The sequence below is a fragment of the Orcinus orca genome, chromosome 6, assembly GCF_937001465.1.
Source record: "Orcinus orca chromosome 6, mOrcOrc1.1, whole genome shotgun sequence".
In the NCBI taxonomy this organism is placed as follows: domain Eukaryota; kingdom Metazoa; phylum Chordata; class Mammalia; order Artiodactyla; family Delphinidae; genus Orcinus; species Orcinus orca.
Genome location: NC_064564.1, coordinates 101,097,756 through 101,121,974, shown reverse-complemented (window position 1 = coordinate 101,121,974; position 24,219 = coordinate 101,097,756). Strand labels below are relative to the sequence as shown.

The 24,219-nt window shown below is 52.7% G+C and overlaps 1 protein-coding gene across 2 annotated transcripts in view; it reads right to left on the bottom strand.

Annotated features, from left to right (window-relative positions):
* Window positions 1-24,219, bottom strand: part of COL27A1 (collagen type XXVII alpha 1 chain) — a 143,830-nt gene that overhangs the window by 97,888 nt on the left and 21,723 nt on the right. For both annotated transcript variants that reach the window (XR_007477910.1, XM_004269304.4), the window contains exons 5-7: window positions 20,826-20,879; window positions 10,678-10,731; window positions 9,118-9,171 (exon numbers count right to left, since the gene is read on the bottom strand). Coding sequence is in view for 1 of the 2 variants with exons in the window: in XM_004269304.4 (XP_004269352.2) it covers window positions 9,118-9,171; window positions 10,678-10,731; window positions 20,826-20,879 (162 nt within the window). In the remaining variant the exon portion in view is untranslated. The remainder of the gene's footprint in view (window positions 1-9,117; window positions 9,172-10,677; window positions 10,732-20,825; window positions 20,880-24,219) is intronic.

Genomic DNA, 24,219 nt, shown 5'->3' with positions numbered 1-24,219 from the left:
TCCAGGGGCAAAGAGGCCACTCAATGGTTGAGAAAGACTCTGGCAACATTCCAGTACCGACCGTGACCCTCTGTCACCCTGGTCCAATTCCCATGGTCCCCAAAGCCAGGTCTCCAGATCAAGAGAGTCAGAACGAGTTGTGCCTTCAGGTGGTGCTGGGGTGACCACCTGAGCCATTTCATAGGCGTTAGGAGCTCTCTGAAGGGAAACCCTGGACTTCAAGCTTCCATCAGCTTAGGGCTGTTATGAAATAAGATGGAGCAGGGGCTTCCATTTCAGACAGGGTGGAGGAGACGGGGTGATCTCCGTTAGACCCCCTCTCAAGGGGAGCCCTACACTTGACCTAGACACGGTCTCTGACTTACTGTGCAACTCTGGATGGGTTACTGTCCTGCTCTGGACCTCAGATGAGAGAGTTAGAACTCCAAGTCCCCTTCAGCTCTGGTGTTCTGGAACTCAAGAGTTCTAGGGCTCCCCCAGGAGTTGATAAATGAGACTCTAGACTACACACACACACACACACACACACACACACACACACACACACACACACACACACACACACGATGCCTGTGGACCCCCTCTACGCACTGCTGTTTACATGGGATTACACCAGGGACTTCCCTGGTGGTTAAGCGGTTAAGAATCCGCCTGCCAATACAGGGGACTCGGGTTCGATCCCTGGTCTGGGAAGATCCCACATGCCGCAGAGCAGCTAAGCCCGTGAGCCACAACTACTGAAGCCTGCATGCCTAGAGCCGGTGCTCCGCAACAAGAGAAGCCACCACGATGAGAAGCCTGCGCATCACAATGAAGAGTAGCCCCCGCTCACCCCAACTACAGAAAGCCCACACGCAGCAATGAAGACCCAATGCAGCCAAAAATAAATAAACAAATAAATAAATAACATGGGATTACACCTTTATGACGTCCTCTAGCCCTTACAACAGCCAGATGAGGTGTGGGGAAAGGGGGTTAAGGGTTATCATCTCCATTTTACAGAGGAGAAAACTGAGTCTCGGAGAATGGAAGCCACTTGCTCCAAATCCCATTGCTAAGGAGCAGCAGGCTTACGCCCACCATTGGGTCCTTCTGACACCTGAGGCCACATGGAGAGCCTTGCAGTCCCCCGCCCCCAGGCATGTACAGTTCATGCATGTCCACAGATACCCACAGGCACACACACTCGGCACCCCCGGAAACCCCCAGAAAGCAGCGCTCTTAATCATAAACAGCAGCGCTGGTCTGATCCAAGAGGTTTGGGGAATTTACAAGCATTCTTTCTGCACCTACTCACGCCTCGAGACAGCCCAGCATTATGATTGCATCTCAAACCTGGGGCCCATGAGATTGACGCATTACGGCTGGCTGAGATTCTTCTACCCGGGGGCGTGTGTTCTTTTCCCCAATGGGCAAATGGAGGCACAGGCCACAGCCAGCAGCCAGCATGCAGAGTGGTTAAGATCTCTTGTTTCAAATTAATCTGGATCCCTATCCTGCTTCACTACTGGCTGGCTGGATACCTGGGGCCACTGATGTCACCTCTTTGAGCTTTGGTTTCTTCTTGTAAAATGGGGCTCTAAGGGTCGGTGTACAGATTACATGGTATAATGTGTGAAGCACTTAGCACCGTATCTGGCAATGAATTCAAGGCCCCGTAAAGGCTAGCTGCTGTTGGTACCGTGATCTTTATATTTCATTCATTCATTCAACAAACATTTACTGAAATTTTATGCTCCAGCACCATTCTGGGCATTGGATGAACAAGAAGACAACATCCTTTGCCTTAACAGAATTTACAGTCTAATTAAGTAGATATAAAGACAAATAAATATAAAAGGGTAATGTCTCAGGGGTTTGCTTACATGGGTGTAGAGTTTCAGTTTTGCAAGATGAAAAAGTTCTGGAGATGGATTGCACAACAATGTGAATATACTTAACACTAATGAACTGCACACACGAACACGGTTCAGATAGTACATTGTATGTGATGTATTTTTTTACCATCACTGAAAATAAAATTTTAAAAAGAGATAATGTGTGGCAACGACTAGCTCTACAAAGAAAAGTGAGCAGAGTTGGAGGACAGAGAATGACAGTGTTGGGGAGGGTGGTGACTGCAGGTGGTCCGGCAGGGGAGGCTACTCTGTGTGAGGGAGCTGGACACAGGGCGGATTCTCCGGGGAAAAGCATTCCAGGCAGAGGGAACAGCAGGTGCAGAAGCCCTGAGGCAAGAATGCTCTCAAGGAATAATGAGACCCGTGTGACGAGAGCAGAACGAGTGAGCAGTAAGGGGCAGAGGGGCGGTGTGGTCAGAGAAGAAGCAGGAAGCCAGAGCATGCCAGGCAGTAAGATGATAGGAAAGCACAGGAGGGTTTTGAGCAGGGATGTGTCATGGACTGGACACATATAATGGCCATCACCATCCTTTCTCCACTTGAAGCCTGCAGATGAGGAAGAACAAGCAAAGCCTTTTCCCATGAAGAGCTGGGCGGAGCCTTGAGCTCTAGCCTGTGTGACTCAGCCCAGGTGACTGCCCTCTCTGAGCCTCTCTCTGCCATCCTCTGCCTGCCTCAGTGCCATAATGGAGCCAATGCAATAATGGAGCAAGGATCCCAAGAGAAGCGTGAAAGGGGTCCGGGGAGCCCTTGAGCATCACCTGCTCCTTTGGCTTCCTGTGCAGCCACAAAGAAGCCTGCTAGAAACCAGCGCTTTAGCCAGTGAAATCCCAGAAGGAGATTTCAAGTAAATCTTTTACTCAGGATATAGCTAAAAGGAAACAAATGACCTTCGGGGACATGGACAGTGACCTGCCCTATGCCTGGCCCGGCACTAAAGCCTTAAATACATCAACTTGTCAGCAACTTGCAATCACCCGAGAGGTAGGAATTGCCATGCCCATTTGCCAGATGAGGAAACTGAGGCTCAGAGAGGTGGAGACTCCCCTGAGGCCACACAGCTTCCCAGAGGAAGCAGGCTGTGAATCCTCGTGTCCTCAACCACCAAATCATGGATGAGACACACTGCTGAGGCCCAAGGCCCCCCTAGAAGAGCCACAGGGCCACCTAGGCGAGGACCACCTTACAGACCACACGCCACCAGGTCTCAGCTTATGGATCACAGCAGCATCGTGAACTCCGGAGTAACTACCTGACTTGGAAGGAACCTAAGCTGTCAATTTGACGACCTCCTTTCTCATTGGATAGAATGAGAAACTGCAGCTCAGAGAAGGGAAGGGACTTACCCAAGGCTACTTAGCGAGTTATGGCCAAGCCCAGACCGTCCCACACGACTCCAGACCCATTGGGCTGTGCTTTGTCTAGAAGGCCACGATTCCTAGGTCCTTCCCAAACCATGAACCCTGAAGGGCCTTGAACACTGCCTTGAACCCCGGTTCCTCTTAGCAGACTGGGAGCCGCTGAGACTGAGCACAGCCAAGGCATGGGGCGGCGGGGGGAGGTTCATATGTTCCCTGGAGGCACCTTAACAGTGTTTACCAAGCTGGGGCTGCCAAATAGCTTCAAATGACAGGGCCCCAGGACTTGGAAGAATCTAAACCATCACCTTCTACAGGGCCCTGGGTAATTACGGGGCGGACACTGACCACAAGGTAGACATACCCACGGGCAGTGATTTCCCCGTGGGTGATAAGTGCCTGACTGGGACTAGGGGAGAGCAGATGCTTCAGGGGAGCTCCAGGGACCACGCAATCTGCGAGGGCCTCTGGCTGCCGGGCAGGCGGGTCCCCACAGCACCCATGTTTATAATAGAACTCGGGCTGTATTTTGGTTTGGGAGCCAGATTAATCACTGCTTACAACGCACAAGGCGAAACCAGACATCACCTCACTGTTGCTGCAGACAGTCTCCCCATCGGCTGAGATGCTATTTGGGCCTTGGGCAGGGAGAGGAGGGGGGTCCTGTCCTTGCCTGGGGGTCCTGAGGACCAACGTACACCTAGACCTCAGCTGATCCCCCCTGCAAGCTGCTCTTGCAGGCTCCACCTCGGCCTGCACGAGGTCCCGGCTTCTCTCGCAGCAGAATGGAGCTCACCAGACTCGCTCAGCACTCCGTGAGGCCTCCCACTGGACTTCTCTACCACCCTGGCAGCCCCTAGGCCACACTGGGCAGTCAGCAGGACCGAGAGCCCCATTCAACAGAGAGGGTCAGGAGGAAGAAACACACGCCAAGAAACAGAGTGAGGCGTACTCGCCAAGTCCCTGCTCCTCTCTGGACCTCAGTTTCCCCAGCTGGCCTCTCAAAGCATCCTGTTGGCTCAAAAATTATAGGATTCTGAAATGTGATGTGTGGCTTGTCCAGAAGCACGGTCCTTCACAGTATAGCCAGGCATCTGACGCCAAACTCTACTTAGCGGGTACCTGAGACAGGTCAGGGCAGGAAGGTACAGTTTCGGTATGGCTCATTCATTCATCTGGTTATTCATGCATTCAGAGGTTTGCTGAGCCCCCACCAATGAGCCAGACCCTATATGAGCACTGAGAATACACTGATAAACAAAGCAAACTCACCCCCTACCTTCTAGAACGGGATGTGGGCATTAAACACATATGAAGTGGAACAAAGAAGTACTGAGTGCTAGGAGAGAGCAGACAGCCAAGCAGGGGAGGCGGCACGGTGAGCTGAGGCTTGAAGGAGAAGCCACGTTGGAGAGCAGAGGGGCAGAGGAGCTCAGAAATGGATAGGGTATGGACCCCAGAAACCCAGAGCAGCTCAGCAGAGGAGCCCCGAGAAGGTTCTCAGTAGGGGCGCTACATGGAGGCGCTGCATCCAGGTAGAACTGGCAGTTCTGCAGAAAGGCAGGAGATCGCTTCAGGCAGCGTCAATCACACTCCCTGCAAAAATTCCCAGATGACCCCCTCTACCCTCCCATTTTAGCACAGATCTCACAGACAGTGGCCAACTCAGATGGCATGTGGAGGGCTCGTGGGCAGGGTGAGGGTTGCAGGAGGGAGCCAGGAGGAAGTTTCAACTTGAGTACCAACTTCACTCCATTAGTCATGTCTAATGTGTTATGTGTTAAGAATGTGTTAAGAAAGATTCTGAGACTGAATTAGGCTTGGCAAGAAAGAGCGATTAGTGATGTCTGAGGAGGCAGGGGAAGCAGGGAGGTGAGGGACGATGGAGCAGATGTCTGTGGCCAGCACTGTGCTAAGCCCCGCATGAGGAAATAAAGAAGAGGTCCTCCTCTGTGCACTTGCTCTCGTCTGACAAATGTGCCAAGGACACCAGTGAGTTGCCTGCTGGCCAGAAAGTGCAGAGTCCTAAAGAGGCTGAGAAAATGGGCTGGTGTGAGGAGGGAGGATGAATTCTGCCTGGAGGTGCTGGGGAGATGCTCTTGGAGAAGATGGCCTTCGAGAATGGAATCAAGGGACAGATCCATGAAGATGAGTGGTCTGAGCATGCCAGGAGAGGGCCCAGCGGAAGCAAATGCAGGGAGGCAGGAAGGCCCAGGGCACACAGGATTGGATGGAGTGAGGGTTTCTATACAGCAGAGTTTCTTGGCCTCGGCACCGCTGACACCTTGGGCTGGATAAGGTTCTGCTCTGGGTGGAGCATCTGTCCCATGCATTGTAAGGTCTTTAACATTTCTAGCTTTTACTCATTAGAAGCTAGTAGCGCCCCCTCTCATTTGTGATGACCAAAAATGTGTCCAGACATTGTTAACTGTTCCCTGGGGGGCAGCTGAGAAGCACTGCTCTATAGGAGAGAAGGCAGGAGGGTTAGATTAGGGGCAGCATGGGATTCTGCCCTCACAAGGTACAAACAGGGTTCTGGTAGCCTTCTGGGTTAGTGGAGGGTGGTTAACTGGTAACTAAGCAAGATGAGTGATGGGACCAGGTGGGCAAGACCTTCTGCAGCACTGCTTCTTCATGTTCATCGTGATCACACATTCATTCATTCATTCAACAAATACGTACGCGGCATCTACCCCGTGCCAGCCCTGTGCTGGGTGCTGAGGACAGAGCATCTTATTTAACCCTCCCAACCACTGCATGAAGCAACTGAGGCCACTTGCCCAAGCTCACACAGCAGGAGAGGGACACAGCTGGGATTCCATCCAGGCGTGTCTGACCTGGTCTGTGCACCTGCTCCCCCATCTGGAATCAGCTCAGCAAAGTCCCGTAGCAAGCATCGCAGGCAGATGCAGAGAGAGAAGCCTTCTCAGGCGGGGAGGCTCTTTTCCACTTGATGGGCCCACTTTATTTAAGAAGTTGTTTCAATCCGTGTTGGGGAAAGGGAAAGGGACTAAGGGTCAGAAGACCTGAGTTCAAATCCCAGCTCTGCCATTTAGTGACCCTGGCAGCTATTTCTGTTAATCCAGTGGCTCTCAGCCTTGGCTGCACGTGAGAATCTACTGCCTGGGTCCCACTCAGACCAACTGAACCAGAACCCCTGTGGGGAGGTGGGCAAGCTCCCCCGCTGATTCTCACGCACAGCGGGGCTGTGAGCCGGGGCTGTAGACTTCACTCTCCGTGAGCCCCCAGTGATCTCACTGGCGTTTGACACCAGTGTCAGCACACGGCCAGGTACCTTGGTATATCTTTGTGAAATGACTGGAAGAGTGAATGAATGAATGAGACCTATTTGGGCCTCAGTTTTCTCAGCTGTAAGATGGGCATAATACTGCCTAACTCCCAGAGGTTACTGTTAGGAAACAATGTGATGAGGGACAAGTAAACCTTCCTATCACGCTGGTCAGTATGGGAAACTCCCAACCCAAACTCCCTTTCTTCTGCCTACTTTTCTCCATGGCCCTTTTCATCTTCTAACACACCTCGTACTTTTACTGTTTTTATTGTCTGTCTCCCCACACAAGACTGCAAGCTCTGAGGAAACAGGGATTTTCGTCTATGTGTCAGCTCAGAGGTCTGCACAGTGCCTGACACACAATAGTCATTCAATCCGTTATGTTGAATAAATGAATGAATAGGGTTACTGGGGTCACTCTGAGGTGACACCAAAATTCAATGTGCTGATGAGCAAAGGGGACACAGACCTCGCCTCTCACCCACCAATGTTCCTTCTCGCTCAAGGCCCCCCCCACATGAGATGAGGCAGAAAAACCACCCAACAGGATCAGGGCAAAGTGGCTACTGTTGTCACCAAAGACACTTGTGGGAGGAGAGACTGCTGACGAACAGTGACAATTCCAGGCCCGGCTGCCGCCCCATTGGTCCTCCTCCCTGATCCCCACCACTAGTCAGGGGTCCCTGCCTTAGGACCTGAGCACCCCATGCTCTGCCCACCATCCTCTATGAGCAGGTGACACTGGCCTGCCACACACCAAACTCCTCCATGTTTGCCTAGGCCGGGGCCAGAGGGCCTTGGTGGAAATGGCTTTGCCAGATAGCTTTCCTATCACGTGGAAGCTCTTCCTTAATTTAGAAAAGATGTCTCTCCCTGTTCAGGTGAGCTGGTTCCCCTGAGTTGGGGGATCTCGGCCTCCCTGGACATTTGCTGAGAGCAGGAAGGCCTGGAATCCCAGGCAGGAGCTGGTCCAGTCTGTTTTTCCCTCTCCCGCCTCCTCTGCTGGACTGCTACCCCCGTACACAGCCCAGCACTGTACACTGGTACGGAGACCACCACTGGCTGCTTTATGAGCCATGACTGGAAGGAGACTTTTCCACTCACACCTCCACACCTCATCCATCAGAAAGTGCTGGAGCCCAGAGGGGAAGTGAGGGGGAGAGGGAGTCCCCCTGCGCTCTCTGAGGCAGAAGAAGCCACATTTCCCCAGCTCAGACAGCCACGGGCTCCTGTCTGGGTCTCGCTTCTGCAGGTCTGCAGTGTGGCCTGCTCTGGCCACGGAGGGTGGAGGAGAAGCGGAAGGGGAGGGGGGAGTGATGCTCCAAGTCCCCTTGTGCCACAGGGGCCCTCAGAGCACAAGCAGGATGGAGCCAGGAGAAGCCACAGCTGCCCCGATGAGGACCAGATGGCCGAGAAAGACGGCAGCTGTGGCCACAGCTGGGAGTCAGGGTAGAAGCTTAAGATGTGGCCCTAGGCCAATGTATCTACGGAAAACCCATCAGCAATGGGGTATTTTCCTGCAAAAAGCAATTGACCCTGGCCCTGCACTGTCCTCCCCCGTTTCCTGAACACCTACTATGCGCAAGCCCTGTGCTAGGCTCTGTAGGGAGAGCGATGAACCAGATTCACACATCCTTGTTGGTGAAGCTGGTCTTGGGGCTGAAATAACTCAGCTAAGATAGCCTATGGGTCCTTGAGCAGAGTAGGGTCTCCTAGACCGAAGGTCAGGGTTCCAAGAGGGCTTCCTGGACACAACTAGAGTTGAGTCTGAAGGATGGAACACCCTGGCTGGGAAGCCAGAGAGGAATCTAGGGGCACTACAAGCCAGAGACCCACCACCTAGGAAAATGGCAGACCTTCCCCCAAAGGCAACTAGAGGTAACTCCCCCTGCCTGACTGAAGCAGTGATGGGGTGGGGGCAGATGACAACAGCTCAGAACGTACAGAGAACTCACTGCCTCTATAGAACACTGGCCTGCGGTATATCAGAGGGATGATATTAGACCCAGAGAGGTCAGGCTTGCCCCAGGTCACACAGCGAGGAAATGGTGGAGCCACGGGTAGACTCCAGATTCAACCGACCCCAGAGCCCACTCTCTGACGTCCGTGCTCCAGGCCTTGCTCCTGGTTTACAGCCCCAGGGGGCTCATGGTCATTCCAGATGGGAGGAGGCTCAGGTTCAGAGAGGGGATGCGTCGGGCCCCCGCCATTCCGCCCACGGGAGGAGGAGCTGGGCCAGTGGGGGCTCCCGGCTCTGACAATATTCCCTCCACCAGCACGAGCACCCCTAGGATGGCCTCCCTGGAGCAGCTGGGCCCCGAGAGGAAGGGTCACTTCTTGTCACACCTCCTTAACCATGGTGGCGGGACCTCCTCCAGGCCAAGGTGCTTCCCACCCTCTGGCAAGCACGGACCCTCGGAAACCTCTCTCCCCTCCGGCCACCGGCCCCCTGCTGAGGGAGCTGGGGAGAGGCAGGTGGGCAGGCGGGCGGCACACAGCACTCCTGCATGAAGACCCCGCTTGCTAGGAAGCCCACCAGGCAAGGCAAAGCATCGACACCAAGGTATACCTTTCGTCCAAGAGGTCCTGGATTCCCAGAGAGCCCAGGCAAGCCCTCGTCGCCCTGAAAAACACAGACAAGGGGGTGAGGTGGGGGAACGGGAGCGGACACTCATTAAATTGAAAGTGTGGCCTCCCACGGCCACTTGTTTGCAAACAGCATTCATGGAGGCTTAGGGGCCTCAGAGGAGACTCAGGGCCTCTGAGCGGGCTGAGGGCAGCTGGGCGGGCAGGGTACCCAGCCCCTCCCCACTTAACTCAGTCACTCCATTTAATCTGTTTTATATGTTGGACTTTGGCAAAAGGTACCATTTGGGGAATGGGTTCCGCTGTTAAAACCATGTTTGAAAACCATCGCCCTGAAGGACATGCAGCCCTGAAGGACATGCAACCCGTTCCAATCAGGAATCCGTCTCTGCATTCCTGACACCCTCCTTCCCACCCTTGCTGGGCATGGCGGCTACCCAGTAGGGGGCATTTCTGCCACCACCATGAGACCCAGAAGCAGACAACGTAGGAGAAGAGAGAAGCCCGGGCCCTGCATGTCGTCAGGCCCGGCTGCAGAACCTGCTCTGCATCGGATCAGCTGCGTGGCCTCCAGCAAGCCGCCCACAGCTGCAGCTTCTGCTTTCTCCTGGGCAAGCCAGGCCTAGCTGCCTGGCCTAGAAGCTTCCAGTGAGGATCCGATGGGGGTGCATGTGGATGTTTACACCCCGTAAGACTTTGCTGAGTGAAAAACCTTCCCATGAAGATGTGCGTGAATGAGCCACCTGTGCCTCAGAGGAATCAGCCGGAGCTGCCACCTCTGAGGACCCACGCACTGGAGGCTGGGCTGAGAAGCAGTGTTCTGCTGTCAGGAGGGCTCTTGGATTGCGTCCAGAAGGAAGCCAGACAGACTCGAGGATTCCTTCCAGCGTATGGATGTCCGGGACATTGGATGAGCTTACTTGGAGTTTTGGGTTCCCCTGCTCCGGCCGGTCCTGCACTCCCTCCAGGCCCCTTGTTTCATTTACAGGGTGGACGCTTCAGGGATGGATGAAGTCCTTTGGCCTAAGCGTTCTCTCTTCCATGGGAGATCCTTCTGGTCTCAGCCCTTCAGAGTTAGGGAGACCTGAGTCTCCAGCCCGTTGCCTTCCCATGTCCCGGGAGTTCACAAACCTGTCTGCTCATACTAACAACCTCAGAGGGGCCTTCGAATGTCTGTTGGAAGCTTCCTGGGCATGTGCTACTAAGAAGCTTCTGGATGTCGAGGGTCACCTAACAGGCCCTACAGAAAACCCACTCAGGGCGTTAGGCAAAAGGACATTCACCAAAGGTATGTCCACAGGCAACATTTTTTGTCAGTTTTATTGGTTGCACACTGGAAGAAGGCAGAAGGGAATGGTTTTGGGTTTGGTGTAGGGAGAGCTGAAGGGCTTTGAGGAAAAAACAGACCCCATCCTTTTCTACTTCCCACCTCCAGCGTTTGTCACGCAGTGACCTCTGTCGGGAGGGTGCGCCCCAGAGCACGGTGATTTCCCTGCTGTCCACTCCCCCACTTCCCTGAGCACTGGGGTCCCTGGAAACCTACCTTTGCCCCGTCGTGAGCCTTTCCTGGTGAGAGCCCGGGGTCCCCTTTCTGTCCCTGAAACAAAAACAATTCTACTTTGGCCGCCATGTTGTCTAAAGAAGGTGTCTCCCCACCAACTCTGCTCAACTCCCTGTCCCCTGCTTAAATGCCCTCCCCGCCTACCCCACTCACATTCCTCCACAGGGTCCTAACCAATCCCATCCCCCCCCCTGCTCCGGCACCTCCCATAGCTCCCCACCATGCCTACTGACAAAGTCCAAACTCCTCCTTGGGTGTCCCAAGTCTTCCGTCATCTGGTCCCAGCCATCCTGTCCAGACTTTGCTCTCCTTCCACCAGCCCAACCCACAGATGGGGTCCCTCTGCCCCATCCCCAGACCACAGTCCTTCCTTCGCCAGACCTTGCACATCCCTACCGCCGGGTCCTTGCTCAAGCAGTCACTCTCAACTAGAAAACCACTTCTCAATCATCATTAGCCAAACCATAAGCATTCTCAAGATACAGCTTGACTGCGTCCCCCCCAACCAACCTGTAGGTCCCTGGGCCCAACGTACAGGTGACGTGTTCCCCCGGGGCTCTCAGAGACCTTCTGAGAGATGTGTCCCAGAGGCAAGCTTGATTCTTTCTGATTTTCCTGTCCCCTGATGCTCACCTCACCATCTCTAATTACCTAGGACCAGTGCATCAGCAGCCGTTTAATCTGTGTACAGGCCTTCACAGTTTGCAATAACCCTCACTTCACCAGGTTCCCAGAAGAGCCCGATGAAGTGAGCAACGGAAGTGTTATTATCCCATGAACACATTCGGGGAAACTGAGGCCGGGAGAAGGAAAGGGACTGCCCAGGGCCCCAAGCTGAGGCACCGGCAGAGCTAAGACGAGAGCTAAGACCCTGAATTTGTGACTCCCAGCTCTGCGTTCCAGGACGTCCCGGGACCTGACAAGTTAGAATAGGCAGTGAGTAGGGAAGACACCGACAAGCAGGGTGTCCCCAGTCAGAGATAAGCATTCTTTGTGCCAAGCCTATGGGAGGCGTCCCCATCACAAGGATCCTGGCTCCTAAGAGCACGTGCTCAGGAAAGGGCCCAACAACCACATCTCATACAGGGCTGAAGAGGGTTCCTGGCTGTGGGCCCACTCGTTTGAACCAATCTGATTAAATTACTCAGGAGACAGCCCCTTGGAAAGTCAGTCCCCCTGCTGTCAACTTCCACGAGCCCCTGATCCCTGTCCCTCGCCCTCACTCCCAAGCTCCCTCCCCAATCTGGGTCCTGAGTCAGAAGTCCTGGGGTGAAGCCACGGACTCACAGTAGGACCTCAGGCAAGTGACTTCACTTCTCTGAGCCTCTGTTTCCTCACCATTAAAATGTGGGCTGCACAGCACGCACGCACACACGCACACACACATGCACATGGGTACATGCTCATACACACACACACACAGGCATGCACACGGCTGCATGTTCATACATGCACACATGCACACGCAAGCACACACACACGCACGCGCGCACACACACACACACATACACAGGCACGAGCACACATACCCGCTGGCATCCAGGTTCCTTGGCAAGGAGCCAGTGGGATCGTGGACGTGACACGCAGGCAGGCTGTTTTGGCCAAGTTTAGTTCCCATTTGTTTCTTTTCTGCGTCAGGACCCACACCTTCCAAATCCTGAGTCAGTCACTCTCCATGAGAAATCACTGCGTTCCAAACTGGACAGAGCCTTAAAGAGGGAGGGCGGCCTTCCACTGCTCACCTAACATGCACCCAACACTGTGCCAGGCCCACTCAATGCAGCACCTCACCAGTCGTCTTACACCCACTTACTGAACTGCAGGACCAAGACCGGGGTTCAGGGAGGCTCAGTCAAAGCCCGGGGTGACGTGCAGATAAGAGGCAAGGTCTCACTAGGTCTGACTAGGTTCCCGGTCTATCTGACTCCAGAGCCCTCGTTTACAAATGGGAAGCCTAGATACTTCTCCCATACGCTCTCCCACTGCCCCAGGCTGCAGGCCAGCCCCTCCCTGCTAGGACCCCAACTCTCTGTCCACCTGGGTCCCTCCAGGTCACTTCTGCAGGACTCGCCTCTGTGATCTACTGCCTCATGCTACAGCTGCCCCTTGCTGACACTCTCCCACCCTCGGCTGTTCACAAACCCAGTTCCAATGTCTTTTATGTCCATGTGCAAGGTCAGGCCCAGGGCTACCCAGGATTCCAATGGCTAAAAAAGGACAGCAGCTTCTCCCCACCCTGACCTTGCCCACCTCGGTCTACATCCTGTTCTGTCATTTTACAAAAGGGGAAACTGAGACCCAAAGGGATGCCAGAGTGGCTCCCTTGCCCAGAGTCCGTATCCAGGCATTTTAGTTACTATGCACTGCTCTCTGCATTCTCGCAGCCAGCACAGTGCTTGGGACGTCATCCCTGCCCGAGTACAACATCAACAAACACAGGTATTTACTGAACATCTACGATGAGTCACATCTTCAGTGCACACAAGGAATACCACGGTGGGGATCAAGACACAGCTCATACCTGTGGGGACCAATCAAGGGACAAACCAGAGACCAGTAATGATAATCTGCACTAGCATTTCCTGAGTGCTCTTCTAAGCCTTCAACACATAAATCTATGAGGTAGCAATGATCACTCTCCCCATTTCACAGATGAGGAAACTAAGGCACAGAGAGGGTAAGTGATTTGTCCAAGGTCATACAATTTGTAAGTGGGATTTAGACTCAGAGCTTTAGCTTCCAGAGCCTAAGAGCTTTACATTTCAATACACTGCAGATGAACAACTATGATCCAGTGGTAAGTGGAGTACAGGAGGAAGTAGGGGGGCACCTGACCCAGACTGAGGGTAAAGCAGCCACGCTAAGGCTGGAGGAAGACAAGGAGGGAGCCAGATGAAGTCTGGGCTCCAGAAATGCTCAAGGCACCCTTGGTCAAGTGAAGGTGTGACTTCTGGGATGGAGAAGACTATCCATCTTCCCAGCCAGACTCCTGCAAATTCTCCAGTAAGAGATATAAGGAATAATAAGGTCTAATTAATTGTTTACACATTGGTGAGGATGAGAACCTGGGTGCCAGACCCAGCTCTCCAGCCAACGAGCCTGTGTGATCTTGGACAAGCCCCTTTCCCTCTCTGTGTACAGAAGAGTAGACTCTGCCTGGAGTAGTTAACAGAGACTTGAGGAACTAGAAGATGGTTGGGAAGGTATACCCTAAACCGTAAATGCTACAAAATATAGCAGGGATAGAAACTATGAGCTCCTTTCCTGCCGGTAGGGTTGGGAAGGTGGAGAGAATAGAAGGCTTTGGGTAGATGAGGCCTCGAGAGGGGCTGAGACAAAGAAGGAACAAATCATGAAGGACTGGAAAATTCTGGGCCAGAAGTCCTCTGTGCAAGTCATCTTTTGCAAGACACAAGATCCCAAGTACATAGCCCAGGGGAGGCATCATAAAAATATTTCTCAAGTGAGAAAATGAATGAATGGAGTCTCAAGAGACAACTCTAGGGCTGGGATTGGGTCAGATCTGTCCCCAGCCTTGGAAGGTCCTCTGAAGATTCACTAGGTCTTTCTTTCACCATCACTACTACCATTTCATGTGTTTATAAGTTCTGGCCATGGCAATAAGGCAAGAAAAACAAATAAGATTACTAAGATTTGAGGAAAAAGAGACAAAAATATGTCTTTTTTTGCAAGTAATATGAGTGCCTGTCTAGAAAACCCAGGAGAACTAACTGAAATACTGTTAGAACTAATAAAATAATTCAGTAAAGGGCATGGTTATAAAATAAACACAAAAGTCCAAATATACAAAGTCAATAGTTCTTTTCAATAGCTGAGAGCCAGCTAGAAAATATAATGGGGGAAATATTCCATTCATAACAGCAAGAAAAATATAAAATTTCTAAGAACAAACTTAGGCAGAAAGGTGCAGGATTTATGCAATAAAAACTATAGAAGTTTATTATGAGATGTTTTAAAAACTCAGCCAAATGGGAAGATATGCCATGGTTTTAGATAGGAAAAGTTACTAATTTAAAGATGATAATTCTTCACAAATTAATAAACGCATTTAATACAATTCCAAGAAAAACCCCAAGGGAGTTTTTTAAGGAGATTATTAAGATGGGCATAAATTTTATCTGACATATTAAATAGCCAGAACAATTTTTTTAAAGTGGACGAGGGAGACGCACAGCATAAAGCTAATAAATGTCATAAAACAGTATTTTACTAGCAATATACAAACGCAGTAATGAAACATATTTGAGTGGCCTGGAAGAGACCCTGGTCTATCATATAATAGTTAGTGCAGGATAAGTTATTTAATAAATGATGAACTACTGGGGGAAAAATAAAGTTATACCTCATACCCACTCCCATGAAGATTAATTCCACATGGTTTAAAATTTTAAGAGTACAAATGATATTATAAAATGACTAGGAATATAAGTGAATACCTCTCTGGTCTTCCTATGGGAAAGAAATGTCTAACTATTAAAGTAAAGAACCATACATTCTACATATGGTACAGCTCTCTCCATACTACCTGACATATTGTAAGTTCCTAATAAGTGTTAGTTATTATTGTTAGTCCAAAAAAAAAAAAATAGGTAACACTCTCACTTGTGAAAATCATCATGAATAGTCTTAACAGGCAAACAATAAATTTGAAAATACTTGTAAGGTAGATGAAGGCTTAATAAGCCTTCATATATAAACACAAATAATTTTTACAAGTCAATAACAAAAGATAACATCCTGGGACTTCCCTGGTGGTGCAGTGGTTAAGAATCTGCCTGCCACTGCAGAGGACATGGGTTCGAGCCCTGGTCTGGGAAGATCCCACATGCTACCGAACAACTAAGCCCGTGAGCCACAACTACTGAGCCCGCGTACCACAACTACTGGAGCCCGCGTGCCTAGAGCCTGTGCTCCGCAACAAGAGAAACCACTGCAATGAGAAGCCCACGCACTGCAACAAAGAGTAGGCCCCACTTGCTGCAACTAGAGAAGGTCCGCGGGCAGCAACGAAGACCCAACACGGCCAAAAATAAATTTAATTAATTAATTAACCTTTAGGAAAAAGATAACATCCCAACCCCAAAAATAAACAAATTCATAAATGGTGAAATGCAAATGGAAAACAAATGTAAGAAAAACATTCTTCTCAAAGATGATCAATGCAGTGAAGTGGATTGAAAACAATAATGAATTATCTTTTTCAAACAACCTCCTCTAATGCTAGCGGTGGCATGGATTGGTTCAATCTTTCTAGAAGGCAATTGTTAATAAAATTACAGCTAAACACTATATAGCACTTACGGGCAAGGCATATTTCAAATTATTCATATATATATGTATGCGTGTATATATGTGTGTGTATATATACTGATATATAGATAAATATACAGATATATCTCTCTCTCTATATATATAGATAGATAGATATTGCTTAACCAACAGTGCTAAAGAGCTATGGAGCGAATAGACTTGTGGCTGAAACTATGGACTTTGGAGTCAGACAGTAGAGGGTTCAAATCTTGTCTCTGACACTTATCAGAAACAGGCTAGTTACTTAGCCACTTTGGACCTTAGTTTTCTCATCTGTAAAATGGGGGTAATAACATCCACCCTGCAAAGCAGGTAAAGCTGTTGGCCAGTCCCTGGCCCACAGGCTGTTCAAAATGCAGTCAGCGCCTATCACTGGGCAAGGCCACTGCAAGAGGCCTGCTTCCCTCTTGATACTTTCTAGACTTTTCCACATTTTCTTTAATGAGTATGCCCTACCTCAGTCATCAGAGGAAGGGGAAAGGGAGGCTGGGGCCCGAGGCCCGAGAATCCTGTAAGGGCTGGCTCCACCTCAGCTTCTAGCAGCTCTGCTAACAGTCACTTGGGTTACTGAGCATGGCCCCTCTTGCCCACCTATTCTCCCCGGGTGCCCAAGGGCCCCTAGTAATCCTGGGTAATTCACTGCAAACCGAGCAGGCCAGAGGAGGGAAGAGGAGGCCGGCTGCCAGAGGGAGTGGGGCCAGGTGCCTCGTCGCCCAGCACAGGCACAGCTGGAGCCCTGCCCGCCTCTGGTCCAGAGCTTCTTACCCCACCTGGGCCCTGCATCCCATTTGACTTCACCTGGTTCAGCATCAGCATCACCATCGGGGCAGCTCCAGGCCTCCCCATTGGTCACCCTTCAACTTGCTGGCCACCGACCAAGCTTCTCAAGCTGCCTGAGTGGCCTTCACAAACCCCATCTGATCGTGTCACGTCTGCTAAAAACCTCATGCCTTCCTGCTGCTCTTTGGATAAAGTCCAAAAGTCTTAGCACACCCACCAGGCCTGCTGCCCTCCCCAGCCTCCCCCCACCCCTTGGCCTGGTCGCCTGCTGCTCTTCAGACCTTGGTTCAACCTTCCCACCCTCTGGGAAGGCAGGCTTCACCTCCCAGACCAGGTTAATCGCCATTCTGTGGGGTCTCTGAGCACCCAGTGCCTCTCACGTGGAGCCCTTTTCATGGAGTGGTCAGCTTATTTCCACAACGGCAGCGACCGTCCCTGTCTGTGCCCCATTGTAGGCCGGGCACCTTGAACGTGCTGACAGCTGACCACTTACCACAGGCCAGCACTGCTCTTAACTCAGTTGTACCTCATGACAACCCAAGGGGGCAGCTACTCTTATTACCCCATTTTCCAGATAAGGAAACTGAGGCATGGGAAGTTCAAATAATTTGCTCACAGTCACACAACTAAAAGGTGACAGAGCTGGGATGAGAACTTCGACCGTCTGGCTCCAGAGTCTGTGCTCTTAACCACCGTGCTTTCCTGCAGCAATAACTATGGGTCGGTTGGACACACGACTCAACCCTGGGCCTCCAAGGTCAGCTAATGCCATCCACCCAGGGTTCTGGCTTCTCTGCCTCATTCTCAAAGTCCTTGATCTTGACTCCCTGCGGGACCTGACAAACCCTCTTCTTGATTTGAACGTGGGGCATATGGGTATGTGGTACATGGGGAAAGCCTTGGGCTCTGGAGCAGGCATGTGGGGTTGAAGCCTGGCTCTGGTCTGTACCAGCTGTGCAGCCCTGACAAGTGTCTTCCGACTGGCAAACCCAAGGACCCGAAATACAGCCCCGCCACTGCTGGTCACTGCAAGTGACCCCAGTAAGGCATTGGCCCTTTGGGTCTTTGCTCCTCTGTGACCTCAAGAGGGATGAAGTGCTCTGTCTCCCCTTTTTGATTCCTCAATCCACCAATCTCTCCCATCCTTAGTCTGGCAGGGGAATCTTTAACCCACAAGGCCATAAGCTCCCAAGGGCTCAATAAATACAGCACAGGAACGACCACACAGCGACCCAGCCGGACGAAGGGCAGGCTCCCTGCCACCACGCAGACCCTGCCTGTTTGGCTGATTTTTCCAACAAAAGCACATAGTAGGTGCTCGATAAATGTTTGTTGATTGAAGGAAGATGAATGGATGGGGGCCCCAGAGGCAGCTCTCAAAGCCAACACCGTGCGGAAGAGGAGGAACCAGCACAGAGCCTGGAGGAGGCCAGCCCTACAATCCCACCGGGTCTCCTCCCAGACCCAGAAAGGATCTGGTAAACAGCGAGGACCCTCTCCCCAGAATCACATCTATTCCTGCAGATCCATGACATTCCCTTCCAATCTTGGATAAGTCAGGAATTCCATCCGGGAAGAGCCTCTCTTTAACCCTGTCCTGGTCAAGCCACAGATTGAGAGCAGCCCAGGGCCAAAGCCCAGCAGACCGGGCCTCCCATCCAACTGATCTGTCCTGGATCCACCTCTGCTCACTCCTTAGACTCACAACCAAGTGTCCAGGTAAAGGGCATGACTTTTCCCCTTGGCATGTTATGCAAGTTCTAATGGGAGAAGAAGACTCCCATTCCAGTGTGTTTTCTGGAACCCTCACCCTTATTCGTTTACACAGAAGCAAGCTGGAAGCCTATCCGTGAGGCCCTGAGTCCACAGGTCCCAGCTCCATGTGGCAGCAGGAGTGTCAGGACTACTGAGCCTCCCGCACCACACCCAGAGCTGCTCCTGAAGGTGGCGAGAACAGCAGCTGGTGGGTCCTCCTCCGGCCTCTGCACATCTGCTGGCAGGATGGGGGTGGGCTGCAGGCCAGACTGGAGCTGAGGCGCTGCAGTGTGGGGCAGCCTGGACCGGGGAGAAGCTGATGGAGCATCTGCCACAGAAGCAGGGGGTCACGTTTGGGGGCGGCAGGGAAGGAGGACCAGACAGGCCCAGGGCAGGCCAAGAAAGGCGTGTTCCTGAGCAAACCTGGCAATCAAAACAGCAGCCAATCCTCAGCATCTCGATGTACGCCACGGCCTTGCAGACCGGAGGCCTCTGCAAAGTAGAAGTCTTCCAAGGAGCTCCCCACTCTCTGCCTGACCCATGGGGGCAGGTGCCACTGCCATTTCTTACACAGTGTCTTAATCCACCTGAGCCTCAGTTTCCCCATCTGTAAATGGGTGCAATATCTCCACCTATCACCCAATGATAATGAGATCATTAGGTCTTTGTGGGGATCAAATGAGACAGGCTACATGAAGTGCATGCAGAGTGCCTAGCCCACAGTAAGGGTCCAATATACGGTGCTTACTACCATCAGTGTTTGCCTTGTTAAAACCCAGAGCACCTCCAGGCAGCTGCTGGCCCCTAAGCACCTGAGGCCTCTGTGCTCGCCTTCCAAGTTAGGACCCCAGTCCAGCCCTGGCCGAAGTCACACACCTACAGGGGGGAGGCAGGGGCTCCCGCCGCCGTGTGCAAGGGCTCTGCGCTGGCGCTCTGGTGCCACAGCGTCATACATCCAGGGCCACTTGTGTACATTTGTCCCAAACTTCCGGACAAGGTGGGCAGAGGAACTCTGCCCTAGGAGTCAAGCCTGGCCTTTGGAGGACGTGCAACCGTCAATCGCTGCATGAGCTGGGGCCAGTCAGTTAATGGCCTTCCTCAAGCCACTAGCCCTTTGTAATGCGTTAGCAAAGAAGGACCCTGAGCCCAGGCCACCAGGGCCCAGGGGTGCTCTTCACCTGGCCACTCCACAGCTGACAGCAGGGCAGACCCTCTGCCTGTCCTGGCCTGCCCCACACTCTCTCGGCACGGTTGCTGTGCTCTTGGCTTCCCCGAGACTGTGCCTTCCTTCCCCTCCTCCTATTTCTCCAGCCATCACTCGAGCCTTCTCCCTGTAACCTAAATAATGCTGGCCCCGTACTTTTCCTCGTGCTTCTCACTCCACGCCCCACCCTGGACAGCTCTGTTCTCTGCCGGTGCTCCAGGAAGGCACCAAGGCACCCCGGGGCTGGAGCCCCCGACACTCATCAGAGCGCCAGTCACGTGGGTTTCTGGTCCCATCTAAAGTCCAGAGGTGGCCTCTCTGTGCTGGCCACCCCCCAGGGCTCTATCTGCAGCTCAGAGTTCTCCTGAGTTTCAGAATGTCTGCGAATCATCTCCACCGGGCCGGTCTACAGATTCCCAGATGCAACATACCTTCTTCCGGCTCCCGATTTGGTCACCTAGGCTAACACCAGGGAGTCACCGTCTCTCTCCTCTCGCCCATCACCGAGTCCTCCCTACCTCACCTCCACATTGTCAAGGTGCCCACTCCCCTCCTCCCACACCCCTACGCTGGCCTGTATCACCCCAGGCCTCCCTGCCTCTGCTCTGGTTCCACACCCCCCAGTCCATCTTCCACATGGCATCCGGGGTCCTTCTCAAACATGATCTTTCCACGTCCCTCCCGAGCTCAAAACTTGACATGCCTCCCCAGGGTGTGTCTTATGACCCAGTAACACGTACATTCGAGCTGGACCTTCACAGCCCTCCCTATTTAGCAGCAAATGACCTTTCTTTCCACTCCCTTTGAGGGCCTTAGGTTCCAGCTGCCCTTCTCCCCCTCAACCCCTCCCCACCAGAAGCTAAACTCTTAACTCCTCACTGTGTCTCCAGCCCGGTACAGGGCCTGGCACCTGGGAGGCTCCAGGGAGTGCTTGAGGCCTCCACAGTGACCCTGAGGCCCAACCACCAGGAGCCTCTAAGAAGAGAAGCTCCCCCAATGCAGCCCTAACCTCAGCATCTGTCCCACGGCTCTCCCTCCAGACCCCACAGCAAACACTCACTTTGGCTCCAGGAGGGCCGGGGAGGCCTGGATTTCCATAAGGCCCAGGAGGACCCTGAAAGGGAAAAGAAAAAAGAGATGAGGGGAAAATAGGGGTCAGGGCCTGGCACTTCCGCCCACCCATCCGCTGGGTCTTCCCTAGTCAAGTCTCAGCAGTCTGGCCATAGCAGCTGCTTACAGAGAGGCTCCCCTGACGCCCGGCCCCGTGCTAAGCACTTTCCGCGCATTATCTCACTTTAACCTATTAACCCACAAGGTAGGTGCTACCACGATTCCTATTTTCAAGATGAGGAAGCTGTTGCTCAGAGAGGTTTATAACTTTCTCAGGTCACCCAGCTGCTAAGGGGCAAAGCTAGATCTCAACCTCAGATGTGTGGCTTCAGAGCACAAGCCCTTAACCCCTGAATGTGACCACCTTTCTGTGCGCTCTCCACCTGGCCCCATGAGCCCCTCCCACACTCGCTTCCTCAGGCTCAGAGCACACTTAGCTGTTTGCTGCCCTGACCACGCCTGGTATGGATACTTCCTCTCTGTAACACTTTTTTTTTTTTTTTTTTTTGCGGTATGCGGGCCTCTCACTGTTGTGGCCTCTCCCGCTGCGGAGCACAGGCTCCGGACGCGCAGGCTCAGCGGCCATGGCTCACGGGCCCAGCTGCTCCCTGGCATGTGGGATCTTCCCGGACCGGGGCATGAACCCGCGTCCCCTGCATCGGCAGGCGGACTCTCAACCACTGCGCCACCAGGGAAGCCCTGTGTATCATTTTGTCATGCTGTCCCATCGTCTGGCATGCCTTTCCCACCCATCCCCTCCAGCTGAAACCCGACCCATTCTTCAAGGCCTGGCTTTAATGCCACCTCCTCCAAGGAACCTTCTGGGACTCTTCCTGCTAAAGGGAACCTCTCCAGACTTCAGACTCCAACTGGACTCCGTATGAGCCTCTGGAGTTGTGAGCCCAGCCAAGGGAGCACTTGGCCGCTCTGAACAAACGGGCATCCCTCCTGTGGCCCCAACACGTAGTCAGAGCTCTCCCTTAGATTCCTACATGCTCTGAGCTTACAGGGTCCCCCAGGGACCACGAAGCAGCTGGGAAGACTGAACTCAGAGAGTCAGAGTCTTGGCCAAGGTCACACAGCAGAGTAGCGTCCAAGAGAGGGCCGGGACCCAGTTTTTTTGGCTTCAAGTCCAAGGCTTATTCGTGGCACTGGATTTTCCCAGGCCATATTTGAATCTCCCTTACAACAGCTGCGGCCTTATGTCCACTTTCTCTGCAAAGGCCCTGGGCTAGCGTCCTGCAGCCCAGTAATATAAACAGAGTCCTAAGAGTTGAGTACTTTCTGGAGGTCTTTTGTCCAACAGGAATAATCTGAGGCATTGGGGATGGAGACAGGCACCTCGAGGGGTGCCCCCTACTACAACAGCCTCTAGATACGCTGCCCTCGTCCCTGCCCCCTCTTGACTCATCTGGCTGTGTATGAATTTGCTTCCTTCCTCTCTCTTCAAGGCCAACTTCCCAGCTGCAGCCTGTCACATTCTGCCCAAGGCACCTCCCTCTTCCTCCATGCCTGAGCTGGGACCCTCCCCTTCTCCATCCATGTGGAGGAGGAACAGAGTTGAGAGGCTCACTCAGTCTGGGGAATTTATAACGGTGTCATGGGTGACCTCCAAAATAATCAACCCTCCAGCCCCTTCCCAATATTTCACCAAACGCTGTCTCCTGGCACCTAGATGCAATATGGTCCCAGTTCTGAGCCTTCCCCCTCTCCAGCCTCAGTCTCCCCATCAGTTCCATGAATGACAGGGACTCATGGTGTCTAAGGAATCTGGAAGACCTCAGAGCTCCACCCCAGCCTGGGCTCCTGGGCTCTAACTTTAGAGCTCAGCCTGAATTGGGAAAAGGTTGGACGGGGGTGTTTGAGGAGGGGACCTTCACATCTAGCATTCTAGAACCAGGCATGGGCTGTGCCAGGCAATGTCAAGATTGACTACCTCTCCCCAGTTGTGCCCCCAGCTGCCCTAAAGATGGAGGGATAGAGCGCTCGGCTACCCCATCTGCAGCTTGTGAAGGTGAGGGCTTCCTGCTTTCCCATCCCCACTCCTCCACTCCTCTCCAGCCACTGCCTTGCAGAGAAATGAATCACATAGTTGACTGGGAGCCAAGCAGACCGACTCTACAAATGCTGCAGCCCAGAAAGCCGAGTGGAGGGAGGGCCTAGGGATTCCCCAGCATCCCTCAATGGGTCGAGGGAGTATGCAGAGGTGGAAAGGGGCCAGCCACAGAGCTTTGGATGACCTCAGATAAAGCCCTGACCCTCCCTGAGCCCCAGAACAACCATCTGTACAGAGGAACTGGGATTGTTTAATCCCCGCATTCTATTATCTTTGGCATTTTATGATCTATGGAATTTCCAGTCTAGAAACAGGGTGATGGGCAGCAGGGAGTGGGGAGTACTCCGAAAGCCTGAGAGGGATGTCAGGAGAGTCATTCCCTCACTTGTGGAATTTCAGAGCTGGTAGGAACTTTGGATGGAAATGCCTTACCATGATCCAGTGTTTTATAGATGTGGAAACTGAGGCCCAGAATAGGGAAGGGACTTGCCTAAGGTCACACAGCTTCTTGGGGGAAATGCTCTTGACTCCCAGACTAGAACCCATCGGCAACCATTTGCTCAGCACCTCCTGCACACAGGGTACTCTGCTAGGCATTGGGTGAAAAAGAAAAGTCAACAGCGCCTGTCTCTGGCCCAGAGAGGCTCAGTTGAGTTGATGGAAAAATTAGCGCAACAGGTAGTTTAAGAGTCAGACTGTCTGCTGCTCTGGAGTCAGACTGTCCGGGATCCATCCCGGCTCTGGCATTTACTCTGTGTTTGAACTTATCGAAAGCAACTGAACACTTCTGAGCCTCAGTTTCCTCACTTGTAAAATGGGGATAGTATTGGAACTTACTTATCGGGAAGGCTGGGAAGATGGGATGAGAGCCTGCATACGCCACCCAGGTGACAGAGTTCAGCGGTCAGTGTGAGCTTTGACAAAGGGACCCATGCCAGCCAGAGGGGCAGTGAAGTGCCGCAGGAGTGCCAGGAAGGAGGTGATCATCAGAAAAGGAGGCGGCATTTGATGTGAGCTATGGATGGAGGAGGAATTTGCCAAGGAGGACATGCCGGGTCAAGAGGACAGTCCAAACAAAGGCACAGAGGCTAGGGGCTCAGGAGGAGTTTGGAGGCCCAGGCAGACTGCTACGTCCAGGGGCCTCATCCTGGTCCCAGGCTACAAGGTCCCTTGGCCAGCATTGTCCATGATACCTCTGTGGTCCCCAGCTCTGGGCAAGTGCCCCATGGAGACTCCAAAGCCAGGAGGAAATGCCACTTCAGACAGCAGATTCCAGAGCCCTGGGCCC